The sequence below is a fragment of the Pterocles gutturalis genome, unplaced genomic scaffold, assembly GCF_000699245.1.
Source record: "Pterocles gutturalis isolate BGI_N339 unplaced genomic scaffold, ASM69924v1 scaffold32233, whole genome shotgun sequence".
NCBI lineage: Eukaryota > Metazoa > Chordata > Aves > Pterocliformes > Pteroclidae > Pterocles > Pterocles gutturalis.
Genome location: NW_010121485.1, coordinates 2,813 through 19,850, shown reverse-complemented (window position 1 = coordinate 19,850; position 17,038 = coordinate 2,813). Strand labels below are relative to the sequence as shown.

The window sequence follows — 17,038 nt, the reverse complement described above, 5'->3', positions numbered from 1 at the left end:
CGGGGGGAGCGCTGGCCTCGGGCGGCCGCCGTCCATCCATCACGTTTATTAACTCTGCGCTTGAACATGTTTTGCAGGGGAAATACACTTTTGCAGATGGTCTCGAATACGAAGATAAAGAATGGCATTACTGTGACGGCTACGACAGAAGATTTTATGCAGAAATCTGTTCTGGTCTGAAACCAGCAGGTACTGAATTGCGTTTGCGATCCTGAGGGTCTGGAAGGAATTAAGCTAACAACTTTGCTTAAGAAAGATTAATTCGGCTACATGAGTAACATGGAGCAGAAATGCTCTGGCTAATTTCAGGACCTGACCATACGACGCTGCCAGAAGAATGCTGACACCACCTTCCACCAGCGCGGCGCAGGATGCGGCGCTGCGCCCAGAGCGTGGTCTCTTCTTGAGTGATGGCCCGCAGGACAGCGCTTTGTTATCTGCGGCTTTTGATATTGTGATTAACCCTTTTCTACATTTCCCCTTCGCTGCGTTAGCAGTGTGCTTTTCATATAGAAAAGCTGAGAAAAAAGCAATTCATTTACATCCAGAACATCAAATAAAGTTTGACTGCGTCTGTCCCATGTAGCTTTTTAGTAGGTACCAAAATAGACGTTTGTGTCCCGTCTATATTTTTGCTAAAGAGTTTTATAATATTATTATTTGGCTGTAGTCAAAAGGTGAAAAATTTATAAGGAACGAGTAAAATATGGAATGTAATACATAAAATACCGTTATTTATACATAGAATATTTTAGTGATGACATGTAGTTGTTCTCTGAGGCCAGCGAGACTCTCCTGGCCCCATTTTGGAGTTTGGGGTCATATTTGTAATGTTAGCTTAGTGGGCTGAATCATAAGACCATGAATGAGGAAGTCAAAGTGATATCTTTTTATTACACACTTTTTCTGTATGGATTTTTCCATTTTCTCCATCTGCAAAATTGGCTAAATGCTTTATAAAATTTATTGCAAGGTAACTGCATTGTAAGGTTTTTATACCGAATGGCATGGAGATGTAATATTTGTTAGTTATCTTGATCAAAGGCACAAATACAATATAATACGATACAATAAATAAAGTAAAATAAAATAAAGCAAACCCTTTGGTTTTATTTTCTTCAGGCATTTCTCAGCTTACAAACCTGGATCCTCCCAGAAAAATCCCAAAAGGATGTTACGACTGTGGTGATGGATTCTATAATCCTGAAACCAGAGTTATTGTTGACTACAAACTCAGGTTTCTGAGAAACGCAGGTATGATTAACTTCTTCTGCAAGGTAAACTGAGATGAGTTTGTCATATCATCTAGGATGTGTGATTAAAGCTAAAACATAAGAAAGTCCATGAGCTGGTTCTGTTACCACTGAGCTAAAATATTTTTTACTGACTCAGCGATTTATGTATCTCCAGAGCTATGTAAATCATATTTTGCAAAATTACAATGGAGTATTCCCAAGCAGATATGAATAAATATATTTTATTACCATTTGGTATGTTAATCTCAGGAAAATCTTCAATCCCTTCCATTATGAGCTCAAGCAAGGGAGTGGCTGTAAGGTGTACGTCATTGATGCTGAAAGCTAATAAACTCTGTGTTGTCAACCAGCAAAGGGCTTAAGCATGTGCTTATCTCTACGTGTCAGAATAGTCCATTTTATTGAAATGAGTCTTAGGGCTGTGTTTAAATACCTTGCTGAACAGGAAACTTGCTTGTCACCTTGTAGAGCTGTGTTTTGAGTAGAGTCTGGCAAATATTGGGTCTTGTGGACGAGTCACCAAATTAATAAGCTTTAGGGCAAATTAGTTTTTATCAAACCAAAAGAGAAACTTCTGAAATTAAAACCACACAGAAGAGCCTTGAACAGTTGACACTGGGGTAACTCAGAAAACGTAATCTGACCTGAAACAAACATTTTGTGTTCTGACTATTAACCTTTACATTTATCACCCTTTTAGTGCAGATTTTTTTTTAAATTAAAATTATTTCTGAAAGCAACCACCCACCTACCCCTTTTTTTTTTTTTCCCCAAATACACAAATTGCAAGACATGGTGTTTCTAGAAGGCAGAACATTTCATTTTCAGTGTGCCAGTTTAACTGTTTTGTTGCTTGGAAACTCCATTTTTCAGCAAATTTACTATTTGTTGAAAAAAAATTCTGCTCGGCTCTACTTTCGAGAGCTTTTATATGTACGCGCTGTGATATTGGAGGAGGGAAGTGAAGGGGGGGTTAAACGAATTGGAGATACCATCTGCTATAAAATATACCCTATGATACATGGCCTGTTTTATAAACGTTGAATAAAAACTGATCTAGATTATTACAAATGGCATTGATCCAAAATACTGGAATGCAGTGGGCCTACTGATGAGGAAGATAAGCAACATGCTTTCCAAAAACACAGGAACCTACACAGATTAGTACAGGAGGGAACGCCTTGGAATTCAATTTATTGTTTTTTAATCTGTTCTTTGAACTCATTGTCCTTTATGACATTTATCTCAAACCTTACAAAGTATATCAATCAATATTCGCCAACCGGAGCAGCGCAGCGTGCAGTCTGACGGAGTCGGCGGAGATGTGCTTTATGCAGCCGTGCCATGGAGAGCCCCGTACACAAAGTTAAACTTGTTGATGTGAGTGTGAAGAAGGAATGTGTCATGTAGGCCAGACCCTTCCTCTCAAGAACACGAACACAATTGAAAAACCCGGCACTTGCTCAACATCAGAGGAACTCTTACCGCCCCAGGAGAGATGATTCAGGGCACAAGGCCACTGCAGTAAAGAAAAAAAAAAAAAAAGAAATTTAAAAAAAACCCAGCTGTAAGCAGAAGAAACTGAGGAAGAGGCTGGGATGACAGGGAACAGATCCAGAATTACTCCATTATAGGTTGGGCAGGAAGGAGCAGGAAAACCTCCAGGCTTCCAGCCAAGTCTTGAAAGCATCAAAAGCAGATGGTAGGAAGCATTCAGGAAGTTCTTACAACAGCTTGACAGGTTTACCAAAATGACACTATCTTCCTCAGGTCTGGCAGCAGGCTTTCTGAATCCTCCAGTCCTCACCTTTCACCCTGGCCCTGCTATGAAGCCCTTGCTGATTGTCTCTGGGCTGTTTATGGAAGAGGACGAGGAAGCGTACAGCCTTGGCGCTGCCTCGCCTCCGAACGGGCAGCATCCAGGTGCCATTCCAGAAGATGAGCAGACAGGCGCCATTTGAAACTACCGAGTTTGCTTCCACCACTTCTTTGTCAAGATGAGTGTACGTCGAGTACCGTACCGCAGAGACTCCTGTTAGATTTGGCAAGCCCTGCATTTCGCTAGCGTGGAGGTCTGATATTCATTTACTTAAAGAGCTCTTACTGCTAAAGCAGCGCAAGGGCCCAGCATGAAAACATAATCAGGCTCAGGGAACGAAATGACAGCAGCAGTTTTGTTATACGTTTTTATCTAGCGAAGTTTTCCAAATTCTCATTACGATCTTGCAGTTATTACTCCATCCTTAAACCTCTTTTTCCTCAGGGATGCTCAAATTTCTCTTGATTCTCCATGTGTTCTTCAATCTTCTCTTTTTTTCCAGTATTGCAAAATTGGACACATAAATAAGAATGGGAATGCTCATTTGTAAGAAGATATGTTGTTTATTTTGAATAGATACTGGGACTAGACTCCTGTTTCACTAGGAGTATTACTTTTTTTTGTTTTCTTTCCAGAAATAGGACTCCTGGCACCTTTGTAAGACCATTTGGTCAATAGCAAGATGGGAAGATTTCCCAATTTTTCAGTGAAAAGTAGAAAATAGATGATGTTTTGTTTAATGCAAAGCAGGGAGGTACAAGAAGAGCAGTGACATTCGGGTTTTAGGACCCCTGAATATCAGAGAAGCCCGTAGCTTTCAAAGAGAAAATATCATCAAAAAATAGAAATTTTGTTCTACTGAGATGGAAGAGATTATAGGAGATTGCCTGGGTCACCTCTCTTTTCATGAAAAGCAAAGATACTTCTGATGAAAATTGCTCTGCTCCTCCTGTGCTTCTCCCAAGGATGGGTTAAATAATATAAAACATGGCTTTGCTCTTTGTCATGTGAGAATATTTGTGCTACTACCTTCATATTCCGTCTTCAGGTTCAATTAGGGTGTGTATGGTGCAGAGGGTAGCTTTCTATCCTGCACATGATATTACCTGAAATATATGCACCTCTTCGTATAACATCAAGAGCAGGAAGACACAAAGTCTGCCTTTACACCAAAAGCTCAGGCAGGTAACTGAATTAACACGCATGCTATTACGAGCAGGATTAGGCCCGGAAAAACAGGACAAGTGTCTTATTAAGAGGAGAGTTTCTGGTGTTGCTGCGATTCCAAGCTAGCCAGCAATCAGCTTAGGATTTCTACAAGCCTGAAAGTCTTGTGAAAAGCAGCAGGAAAAATCCTGCTGCTTCAGGAATCATTATGAGCTGAAAAGGTCAAGATTCAAGAACGTTATTTTATTATCGTTTAGAAAAGTCTGAGGTTAGAACGTCTGAGGTTCCTTGGTTGTGAGGCTGACCCAGCTCTACAGGCACGGGCGCGAAGCCTTTTTAATTCTAAGCTTTAGTAGTCCCAGACTCACAGTTTCCTCACATTGTTACCTTGGGATGAAGGTTCTCATGTTTGGTCTGAAAGAATGTAGAAGCAAAATTTTTTGAAAAGTCAGCAGTGATGTATTCATCCATTTCAGGTTTATCCACATATGCAAAGCCATGAGATAAATCTCCTGCACTTCGACTTTTTTGTCTTACATCTCAGGTCTGACTTGCACCAAGTGCTTTTTGAGAAATGTAGACTTTGACTTCTCTGAAAAATGTAGTTGAGAAACAGAGCCATAACCACTCGATAATTACTCAGGGTAATATTTCTGTACCTACCCTCGCGTACCCCAAACGCATACAGATGTTTGCGTGCTCTTTCTCATAAACTACTGGAGAATTGGGTGTGGGATGAGGACCTGGCAATTTTTCAGGCCTGGAGTATTTCTGGAAAAAAGACAGCAAGTTTAACTTCAAGCCGACTGTGGTGCAGGAGGAAAGATTGACTGCACTTAGGGATCGTGCACGGAGCTTTATTCCCTGTTCTTCTTTGAAATTGCCCATGCTGATGATGGAGGGAGTGGATGAACAGTCTGATTCCAGGCTAGTCCCTAGTCATTGCCTAAGAATGTAAGAGTTGTTTTGGCAGATGCCCTTAGCAATGGAGAGGAAAGCCCCAGCAATACACATACAGAGGGAATATAGTATTTTTGTTCGAATGAATTTAGCTTCCCATAGATTTAAATGTCTACTTATAACACAGGACCATTTAATCTTTTGTACATTTGTTTCTTTTTTATTTGACTTAAGATACTGAATTTAGATGAGGTTTAGTTCCTACATATTGAAACTCTTAAAAGCTCTTCAAATAATTGTTCTTTGGATACTTGTTAAGCTAAAGAAATCAGTTTTGATCGGCAGTAAAAGTTCATGCTATTTTAAGTGCAATGCTATAGCTATTTTCTGTTGTATATTTAATCATTTTGAATTATATGTCATGTAAAAGATTTTAGCTCTAGGGCATTTGCCAGATGGCTGATTCTGCATTTCACACAACAAAAGAAATAATGTTTGTGTAAAGCTCTTAAAAATAGTTGGTAATCAGTATATTCTACAACGAATAGGATCCAGACCTGTTTGGAAAAAAAACCCGAGCTTTTGCAGAAATTAATTTAGAGGATTTGGTCTCTACCTCTGGGCTCTGAACAAAACAAATTGTGTCTATTGTTTGCTGATTTTTTAACATTTAACAAGTTAACTGAATTGTAAATTTTTACTCATTTTTATGTTAAATGCCATTTATTGCAATCCATTGATCTTTTTCTCTTTACTTTGGCTGACAAAACTTATTTCTGAAAGCAGGGTTTTGTAAAACAGAGCCAAGACTTCTCTCTGTTTACAAAAGGACAGGAGAGCCTGCAAATGCGAGTAGCCGTTTGCTGTTCCTGCAGCAGCTGAAGTGCTTGTCCTTTTTCCTGCTGTCTCCTCTCTCCAGCCTCTTTGATTCATATTCCTCCAAAACAGCATTGCAAAACATATTTTCTCTCTCTGCCGTGGCATTCAGCTTGTTTTCTTTGCCCACAAGGCTCTACACAAGTCCGTACAAATTCACCTTTTGGTCTTGTCTACCCCATCTCCCATATACTTTTTTTCTCTTGCATCTAGTCCCAGGACACAGGGGGTTTTGCCCATTTTCATACAATTCTGTTTTTCTGGTACTTGCTTTCCAGACTCACTGCTTCTACGATAGTCAAAAGATTTGAAAAATATTACACGAAGAGGGAAGTGAGAAATTGCATTATAGCTCTTTCATCTGGATCTCCAAGGGTTGCTCATCTGTCTCCTATTTTTTAGTTAGATAGCTTTTGTCCTGATGTGAGAGCTTTGGACCTAAATGATCTCCAGTGCTTAACAAATAAATTAGTTGAGGAGCCAAACCTTTGGAGGAGAGGCAGAAGGTTAGCAGGTATCAAACCGGGGACTGCTGAGTGGGCAAGGCAAGTCAATGAGGATTGAAGGGAAGATGGCAGAAGGAAATTGAGTCTACTTGATGTAAAGAGAAGATTCCTGACTCCTACATGAAGCAGCTTCTTGTCTATTCTGACTCTACCCTAAATGCTTTTTAAAATGTTGGACCAGTTCTCCTACCCATCATAATGCTCTTTTCATACCTTTTTGTATAGAAATGTGTTAGGATCAGGCACATTTTGAATGTCATAGCAAAGTGCATGCTTGTTATGTCTTTCTCGGTGTCAAAGTCTGCTCAGGTGACAGAGATAGTTGGAGACTTCTCATCTGTGTAACCAAGAAAATATTTTTAGATTAAAATTGGTTTACGTGTTTTGATATAAAATATCCTCCATTCAGTAAAACGGATTATGAACCAATATGATTTATATCCAAGACTAGAGCCAACGATGATCGTAGAATCTATGCATCATGGTGTAAGTTACTGCAGTAATTGCAGTAGCTATAGCTTTCACGGATGCATTGCTCCTTGTGACTTCCTGGTCATGAAATACGTACCATTTTGAAAACGATGAACGTTTCAGTTCCAAATAGTGGCATGCCAAGAATAACAACTTTGTTTGCGTGCTAGCCATCCTATGGTGAATCCATTAAATAGGTTGTACACAAGTCTTATAGGCACTTATACCCAACCATACAGTTCATGTGGAAACAAGTTTTACAAGAGATGGAAAGTTCATTTGGGGGCCATTTTGGAATTACAGTAATTAAAAGTAAATGGAAGGGTGAGAATTTGTGGGTGGAAGCAAAGGTTAATTAAAAACAAATTTTCCATTTTCTTGCCAGCCTTGATGTTGGAGGGGTCAGGTGCAGTAAGGAAAGCGGTGCAAGGGACCGGAGGGGGCAGTGGAAATGGAAGGGGTGTGCCAGGCGGAACGCGCGGCTGAGATGCTATCACATGTGATTGTGATTGTGCAGTGGAAGAACATGATAAACGGCACTGCGGGCGATGGGAGGAGTCAGCATGCGAAAGAATGACATGATATTGTTGTTTACAATGGGCTGCGTGTGCTTGGCCCTCTGCAAACACAGAGGAAGCTCAGCTCTCGTTGAAGGATTGTCTATTGTAAACACTCTCTTACAAACCACGGCCACGGAAAGCTGCTGGTACCATGCGGCGTGTCCTTGTCCTGCAAGCCTCCGAGTGTCCTGATGGAGGGACCTACCAGGGCACATCTACTGCCCTGCTTGCTTGTGTGGCCTTTAACAGACACAAGAGTGACCAAAGGGATGATGCACACTCACGTCTGGTCCCAAGTCACCTTTGGGTAAAGGAGGGAGCCAGGGATCTGAATTTTGGAGTGCATCAGGGAGAGCATCAGGCCGCCAGCGTAGACAAAGCCTTTAAGACACCAGGACCTCGTACAGCTACGGAGTGGAGTGTGAAGACCTAACACAGAGTCAGGCAAGGTTTTTAAGTTGAACAGTGCAGGGTTTTTTTCCCCTGTGTAAGCCAACACGGTGTGTCTTCCTGCGCACCTCCAGGTGGTTTCCTGGGAAAGCGTTAGTTAAGAGGACAGTCACGACAATACTGCTGGCTGCTGACAGCCTCCACTCTGCACCATGGCAGACACCTAAGCATGAGGAGTCCTGAGAAGTCTCTGTCAGCTGAGGTTTCCATAAGCAACACAGAAACGCGATAGCTAGAAGCAAATAATTCTAAACTTTGCAATATGCATTTAATGTGGGAAGATTAAATGCACCTAAATTACAGAGCGTTTTCAAGTCGTCCCTTGGAAGCACCCTGAAGCAAGCCCACCCTGAATTTTCAGCTGTTTCTAATCCCAGTTGAGAGATAAATCTGGAGCGTGGAGTTGGGGAAGTCTCTTCTGCCACTGCTTTTAGACTGAGCATTGAAAATCAGAGAAGTGGTTTCATTTTGCAGAGATGCTGGGCAGCAATCCACTGATTGAAGTGGGCTGCAGTTTGAGCTCACCGGGGAATACACCTTCCCTGCCATTTGGAGCTTCTCCTAAAGCCACCCAAAACAGGGAAGGAACTTGCAAAGCAGTATTTGTTGAGAAGAAGTAATTTTGAAGCGGGCTACGTACAGGAACACAGATTGGGTTGGGTCTCACTTGCCTAAAGTGACCTGTTGCTGTGCAGCCAGTGTCCAACAGCAGGTCAGCAGGACTCGCTCCCCTGGTTAATCGTCTACTGTGGGCAGATGCTGCTTCTGGGCATTGGTCGTGGCTACCAGGGTTGGCTCCGTATGCCTCTGCCTGCTGAATGAAAACAGCCTGAATTAATTACAAAAAGAAAAGAAAAGCTGTCCCAGTTTGGTCTGGCTGAGGATCTGGCCCATAATGTTCAAAATATATTTTGCAGGCGCTACAAAACTGATCTTATTTTTGATTGAGACACAAGAAAATAATTCAAAATAATCAGTCTTACATATATTCTAATGGCTCGTCCATTACAATCTCTCACTATCTCTCTGTATCCGTCATGATAATAGTAATTATATTTCACTAACGTTGGAAGAAATAACTTGTTAACGTTTACTTACTGGACAGGGATCACCAGGCTGCAATAAAATTTTCAGACAGAGCTTTTTTTTCTTTACCTTCAAATATCAACATGGTTAGTCCTGTTTCAGCAAAGTCTGTTCCATGAATGTATATTCTGCTGAGGAAAATCTAAAAAAATGGGTAAACTTTTAAAGATAAATATGCTGACACAAAATTCAGCACACAACATGAAGAGCCCCGTACTACCTAATTGTGCACAGGGTGATAATTTACCACTGATTAAAGAGTTTGTATTTTTTTCAAATCTTTTTTAAAGAGAAAATTACTTCTGAAGGTGAAGATGTGCTTAGACAATCATATTAACATATTCAAACAATTGCAATTTGCAAAACAGTAATTACAACTCACTATCTGCTAGCATTAATCAAACTTCAAGGTTTAATTCCATTTTAAATATTGATGAAATGTGATTCTCCAATCTAACCCTGGTGTTGCAGGGTTATGGAAGCAGCCAGTGACAGAAAAAGAGGAACGTGTAGTTAACAAGCAGCTGCCACAAAGAAGGATCGGCATCTGTGATTTAAATTGTTAGCTGCACAGTCAGGTAGAGTGTAAAAAGGGTAGTCAAGAGGCTGTTAAGTCCATTGCTGCCAATTACTAACAATCAGGGAGGAGCTTTAAGACTTGTTCAGTACAATAAACCCAGTTTGTCTTGTTTCAGGGGTTACTACTGAAGAGGTTGCAGCTGCACTGATTCAAATAGCCCTAAAACTACAGTAATTATCAACCAGTCTTCTTTAGTGTAGCAAAAGTATGTTTTACCATAGCTTAACTCTTTACATTCTAATATTTCCCTGCCTCTCCTCACATAGCTAGCCCTGGAGCCGTTCTCATCTCTGGGTTTGTGATTCTTCTCGCTTTGCTGGATCGATTCTTTCATTTCCCCTTACCCAGAGCGAGGACCAGTAGTGCAGTACACTGGGCTGGGTGGCAGTTCTAGGGATTTGCTTTAGGTTATTTTTTGAAATCTTGAGTCATCACATCCATTTTTCATTTTCATATACAAAGTTGATATTCATATAGCTCATTCAGGTTTTACATCTGATTCAACTGCATGCAAGTTAAGCAGTGCTGCTGAATGTGCATTTAATTCGTGTGGGATCAGATCACTGCGTGAACCCAGACATTGCGTGAGGTTAAAACCCTGAGAGCAACCCGCCTGGTGTGCTTTCCTAGGAGACCATGCCAACCCAGAGCGCAGAAGGAAACAGCCCAGGCAAACCGAGGGTACAGTGGAAAGCCGCTCTATGAAGCCAAGTTAGCATCTGCCTCTCTTAGTGCTTGTGCCCGTGATGCTCAGCTGAGCGAGCGCTGTAGGATCCTCCCTGGGAAGGCAGAGTGATTATTTCGGGTACACAGGTGAGCCAGGTATAGCTGTACCCAAACACGAGCTAGATAGCGGTGATGTACAGCATGTGTGAGTTTTGTTTATTCCTGCACCGTGGCAGGAAGAGACAAAGTTTCATTTTCATGCAATTACTACAAGCTCAGATAAACTATTTTTTTTTTTAGTTAAGGCAATTGCAGCTAAAATCCCAGAGCTACCCAGGCTGGACAGTATCTGTGAGCCCAGGCCCACGTGATGACATGGTTACCGTGCTGGAACACCTAGTGCCTAGAACAAAAGGCAGCACATTGATTATGGCTTTGATGTTGTTTTTAAGAAAGCTTAAGGACCATCTGCTGCAGCCCTCGGTGGAATCTCTGCCTCTGTAACGATTGCCTGGTATTTAAGCAAGCTCCAGTGCTCATCTTTTTAATTTCCCTTTTAGCATATTTTTTCAGCATTTATTTTCTTCTGGTTTATACCCTAATAAGAAATGTGCCGTTAATGGGTATTTTGTTATGGACCTATTGATTCGTAGGCATAGGGAATAAAAAAAAAAAGATCATGCCAGTGCAACACAAAAATAATTGAACGTGGCTATTCTATCCAAGCGGTAACAGCTGTTTTTCAGACATTAAAGCCAGCCTACAGCCTGAGCCGCTGGAACAATGGCAGGACAAGGGTGTTCCCAGCCCTTCGCGGTCATTGGGGTGCTGCTCACTACCAAACCCAGCTCTGGCAAGCCAGCACCCAGCAGTGGAAACGAGCAGAGGGTCAGTGGGCACACGCCAGCACTTTGTCTGGAAACCAGTGACTGTGCAAAGAGCAAACTGGAGAGCAGGCTCTTAGGGAAAACCTCTTGTGATGCACCGGCCTTCCTGCCTACCAATTGTCAAGGGTGGTGGACAAGTGCTGCTGCTCAGACAAGGCACAAATGCCCTGGCACGTGCTGTCCCTGAGCCTGTGTCCACCCGGATGCCACCAGAGCTGTGTGTGAGCAGCACCTTGGGAGAAGCGAAGGCACGCACTCAACTCGCTGGCCAGGAATTAAAAAAAGGGGAGGGTAGCATGAAAACAAACAAACAAAAAAACCCAACAAACCCCCCCCAAAAAAAACCCCACCAAAAACACCACGAAACAACAAAGAAAGAAAGACAAAGCAGACAATTTGAAACCTACTGCAATCAACAAGATTAACCACCCAGCTGGAAGACTTGTGCATCAGACCTGACTTGTCACCTGCCCTTCTGTGAACCTTCTCTTCTTCCATCAGCACAACTTCCTTCCCAGGACCATCCTGTCCTTTGCATTCCCAATGCTGCTATGTCACCCTCACTTAAAGGTCCAACTCTACAGTCAAAAGACCTCCATGAAAATTGGACTCCTTATAAGCAACATGTTTCTTCCTTGATCCCTTCTGCCCTCCCTACGCCGGGCTCAGCTGCGCGAGGCAGCTGAGGCACTCGGTGGCATTACGGGCTCTGCCAAGCCATGGTCACAGCACCCGGGCTACAGCCCCCTCGGCTCCATCCTTCTCACAGTCACCGATTCTTTCAGCTAATGAGGGCTGCTACAAACCTCTTAAAATTTAGATGGCAGCAGGCTAGACACACACATCACAAGCTCCTAATGCAAATTTGTTAAGACAGTGGTAGCACAAGAAGCAGCTCTAACACATTTCATTTATATAAAAATAAACACAGGTATTGTTTTAAGTAATACTTTGATTTTTTTCCAAGGCTTTTTGAAGTTTGTTTTTCCTGGTCTACTACACAGATCTCTTTTCCCCTCCACAATCACAAAAGAAAAGGCTGCAGAATGCTTTTTGGAGACAAGACTATTTAAATCCCTGGAATTAAGAAGCCACAACTTGACATTTGCCAACTTAGGTTTTTGTAATCATCCACAAAATTTCTATTCAAACTTTGCTGGACAGTTGTTTTCCCCTACATTGTCTTTGGGTTTTTTTTTTTTTTCTTTCCACACTATCATTATGCTCTGAGAATAAATATGACAGACATGAATACTAACAAGGGACACAAAAGATGGTCTGAAATACCTCTATCAGCCACCACATCAGCTTATCAATACTTGTCATCATGCGCATTCCCAAAACAGCACTGAAAGAAAAGCTGAAGGACAAGAACCCAGGTTTTGACTCTAGATTTTTCTTTACCTTCACTTTTCATAAACCGACAAGCAACACAGACACAGTATTTAAAAACTGTCTGTCTTCACTTCTGATAGTTTCAACATATCTCCTGCACATCTCCTGCCAAAAAGTGAAAAACCAAACCATACACGTGTCAATCGCACAGTTCTGCCCAAGCTAATTTTATCACACAGACAGATAACCAGAGTCTTTGCCATAGCTCCTGCACCTCCTGCCTTGACATACAGCAATACAACAGCACACAACCTTCTAAAGAAACAAACAAAAAAAATGTGTTCTAAGAGATGCCAATGGCTAACAATGGATTTATTTCTCAAAGGCAAAATTGCTTGTTTGAGCTGGACCCTCACTGGCATTCTCTTTATCTCCCCTTTAGATGATGAAGAGCATGAATGGATCACTCGGACCTGCCGGAAAGCTTGGGATGAAACAAGTGAACATAAACCGAAGCCATGAAAAGAGTTTTTGCTAGACCATTATATTCTAGAGCAGGTAATCTGACTCACAATAAATCTAATTTGTCCTTGTGGGTTTGTCTCACCCGTTCCCTCTACAGGAATATAATCTTTTTGTCATCTTTGTCAGCACAAACAAAAATGGAAATAATCATTTAATCAGTCATGCTGAGAAAAAGCCATGGAAAAAGGCAGACTGTACTCACAATAATATTCCTGAGAGGTGTGTAGTGTAGTATATACACACGTTATTAAGCCTGAAAACAATTTGTTAAAAAGAGTGCCTCAGATTCAGTGTTGAAGTCATTCAAATCCATCTTAATCAACATTATTTTCCCAGATTTTAGTTAGCTGTCCTGGTGAATTCCTTTCCTCTCTTTTTGCTCGGTACTTTGATATTGATTGATCATTGTAATAATGTACACCAGAGGTATTCTTTAATGACTGGTTTGCTAACTAGGAAATTATATCCATTTACTACGAACGTTTGTTGAACTCTCCTGAAGCCAGAGTTTAACAAAATAATAAAAGAGGAAAACTGGGTGGGTTGCTGCTTGATTAGTAAGCCAGAAAGTATTTAAAAATAAAATAAAATGGAATTACATCATTTTCTGGATGTAAGTGCCAGCACTTCTACTTGCATTAACTTTATTTATTACACAAATAAGACATTTACAAAGCACAACATTAAAAGTATGTAACAAAACAGACATTGGTTTTACAAAAAAAGTGCTTACAATTTAGTTTTACTTTTTTAAAATAAATATTAGTCTTGACTGTCCACTCATTCAGAGAAATTCCTTTTTTTTTAACCACTGTAGCCAAGACATGCAGAATTGCAACATGCTACAACAAAATGATTGGCGCATGAAATAAAACGGATGTGTCTAGAGTTGGCATCCTACAGCTATATCACTGGTAGTAGTGCAGGATTCGGTCCCCCTCCCCGTCCCAGCTAGTGAGTTGTGTAAGCACCTTTAGCTCGGGCGTTGGGGTTAACCAGCATGAGCCAAAAAAAAGTGATCGGTAATAAAACTGTAAACCATTCCGCTTTCAGACCCTTGCCATATTTAGTTACCGTATTAAACTTGAGAGAAAAGCCTTTCACTGGCTATCTGTCTTCATTGGCTTTTGTCTACAAAAGGTTTTGTAAAGAGCAACTGGAAAAGTTTAGTTCATGGGGTCTGCGCCGCTGCACCAGAACCCATTTGGCAATTACTGAATAAACTAAGAAAATGAGAATTATTTTAATTTTTTTTTTTTTAATCTACAGACAGGAGATGAATGCAAATGACCTGAGATAAGGTTTGGTTCAGTGGCAACAGTCAGTGTGAAATACGCTGTGAAACAATGTATTGAATAAATTAGAGGATTTCTTACATTCTTGGTACAGTTGAATATTTTCCATACACATAATTAGCTCTAAAACTGCACAAGCTGAATTGCTTCCAGTTTTTGCAAACAATTTGGGCTTAATATAAACAGAGCCTGATTTCTGAATTAGCAGAGCTGCTCCTGGCTACTTCTGGGGGACGGTGCCCCGGGGCGCAGTCTGTGTGGGGCCGCTCGCCCCGCGGGTGGTGGGGAGTCCAAGAAGCACCCCCGCGCCCTCGCCCTCCGCTTTGCTCTCCGCTCCTGGCAGTGGTATCGGTTACAAAACCGGTGACATACAGTACATTTCACAAGTGGGTTGGTTTTTTTCTTTCAGGAACTGAGCTGCTCTTTAGCAGATATGTATTTAATAGCTTCCCTTTCATTGCACCGCTGAGACAGAAGATAAAGACATCAAACCGTTTTCTCCCTCACCAAGTAGTGGAAATCTCAAGCACTGGGGATGTCAGGTCAAGTCACAGCCTGGAGTCTCCAGTCTTCAATGAAATAACCACCCTTTGGTTGTGGCACTCATTCCACAATCGAACAATCGTTAGGATGTGTGAGCACAGGGGGAGCAGGAAGCCGGGCCCCGGTGACCCTGCCGACCACCACCAGCATCTTGAGGCTGCTGCGTGCGGTCACAGCGATCCACTCCAACCTAACCTCGCGATGACAACCGCTCCACCCACAGCCAGCAAACGGAACGCCTGTCCTGCGCTCAGTGCTCCCGACAAGGAGAAAAGCCACTGCAAGGGGTGCAGCTGGTGACCGTCCCCTCCCCGAGGGACACTCCTGCAGCGGTGGGTCCGGGCGGGTCAGGCGTGCAGGAGTGCCGTGTCACTGGGTACACACTGGAGATGGTTATGCGCACATCAGGAGGTGATAATTGCAATTTGCAGACTTAATTTCCTCTCTCCTTTCAAATGTTGTTTTAAATTGGGGATGGCGCTGCTGGCTGCAATCGGATAGAGTACTGTCCTCACTGTCTAAGGTGGCACCATCGCTCTCCCTGTATTTTTATAGCATACATATCTGTTCCAACAAATATCACTGCATGGTTGTACTCAGTCACTTCTCAAACCAAGAGATCTCGCCTCAGCAGACATCCCTGTCTCTGTACTCCATCGCCACGGGGTCGGAGCGGTAAGCATTCCTCGCAGGTACCTGGAGCCGCGTGTCCAGCCGTCGGTGTCACACGGAGCTCGGGGCCATGGACAGGACAAGGCTGGCCGTGCGTGCAATATGGACCGGCCAAAGCAGCAGGATGGCTGCCCACCCAGCTGGTGGGGGAGAGGGATCCAGGATCTCCCAGGGAGAAAATCACATGTATCTACAGTTCGAATGAAAAACAAGTTGTGTAACGGATGGATTCCTGTCTTCTGTTCCGCAGGCACCATTCGGTCATGTTATGCACTAGCTGTGGTTTGTAGTTGGCTTTCACGTTCTTGGAAACGCAGCCTCGCAGACACGGAGCAGCGACCCAGACCCGGGTGCTGCATGGAGGGAGGTTGCGTTGCAGCCCCGCTCCCGGCTGGGCGCAAGCTGGGAAGGGCTGGCACAGGTCACTTGTTTGCTTTGTGTTATTACCGTCAACGAAGGATCGCTTTGGAGGTTTTTTCCTGGTTTGGGGCCAGCCTGCTGAGCGCTTCCTTTGCAGTGGCAATGCTCCCTGCGGTGCTGCCCCGCCACAGCAGCCCTGGGCTGTGCCTTCGTCCCCAGGACCTGGCAGGAGCAGCGGCCACGCTCCAGCAAGGGAGACCCAGGGGAGGGCAAAGGGGACGGAGCGATGCTGCCAGGTAAAGGAATACACCACCGCCCTGCTGACCACTCAGCCAGTGACTCTTCCTGCAGCTTTCACCTTTTTAACTGGTCTCTGGTTTCTCCCCCACTGTTTCCACTGGCTGAACTGGGTCCACACCAGGGCAGAACGTTTCCACACCTCTACGGTCAGCTTCCGTGGAGGATTTCCCAGTCCCAGGGTGCGGAGTGTCTGAGAGTTTGATGTGGGTACATTCTGAAATCACCCCTTTGTGATCCAGTATGACTCCAAGGAAATAAAGTAGCTTGTTAATAAAGAACAAGAGTAAAAAAATAAAAAAAAAAAAAAATTGGCAGATGGCTGTGAGAGGACAGAGATATTCAGTGCTCTAAGAAGAAGTCAGCGATCAAAAACTTCAGGGTGCTAAACCTGGCTCTGCCACCAACCCCCACGGTTCTTCTCAGTTTGGGACTTCTCGGTTTCCCCTCCTATAAAACGGGGGGAAAAACACTGAGATTTACTTACCTTAGAGTGATCAAAGGACATGTGATTCTAAAGCACTTTGAGGAGGAAGAAAAACTGCCTATTTCCAGCTGGCATCGTGTTTTCCACTTAGTGGAGTCTCAGCTACCCGCGAGTTTGGCTCGGGAAGGTCTGTGTACACACCGAGCTGCTGAGCCAAAAGCCCATTTCAGGTTTCACACATGCAAGTGGAAATAAGGAGGGATGTCTGGGAACCGACAGCGCTTCACTGGTGCAAAAAGAGAATCAGGCCCAACTGCGAAAATTCCTCCTTCGTGTTCAGAGGTGATCAGCGACCACCCC

The 17,038-nt window shown here is 43.0% G+C and overlaps 1 protein-coding gene across 1 annotated transcript; it reads left to right on the top strand.

The window, feature by feature from the left end:
- Positions 1–71: 71 nt before the first annotated feature.
- Positions 72–16,640, top strand: MORN5 (MORN repeat containing 5; the record flags this gene model as incomplete). The annotated part of the gene is made up of 4 exons (XM_010077266.1): positions 72–189; positions 1,123–1,254; positions 13,002–13,074; positions 16,607–16,640. Coding segments are annotated over 4 exons (357 nt in total), but the record flags the coding sequence as incomplete, so codon positions are not given.
- Between the last annotated feature and the right edge of the window lie 398 nt (positions 16,641–17,038).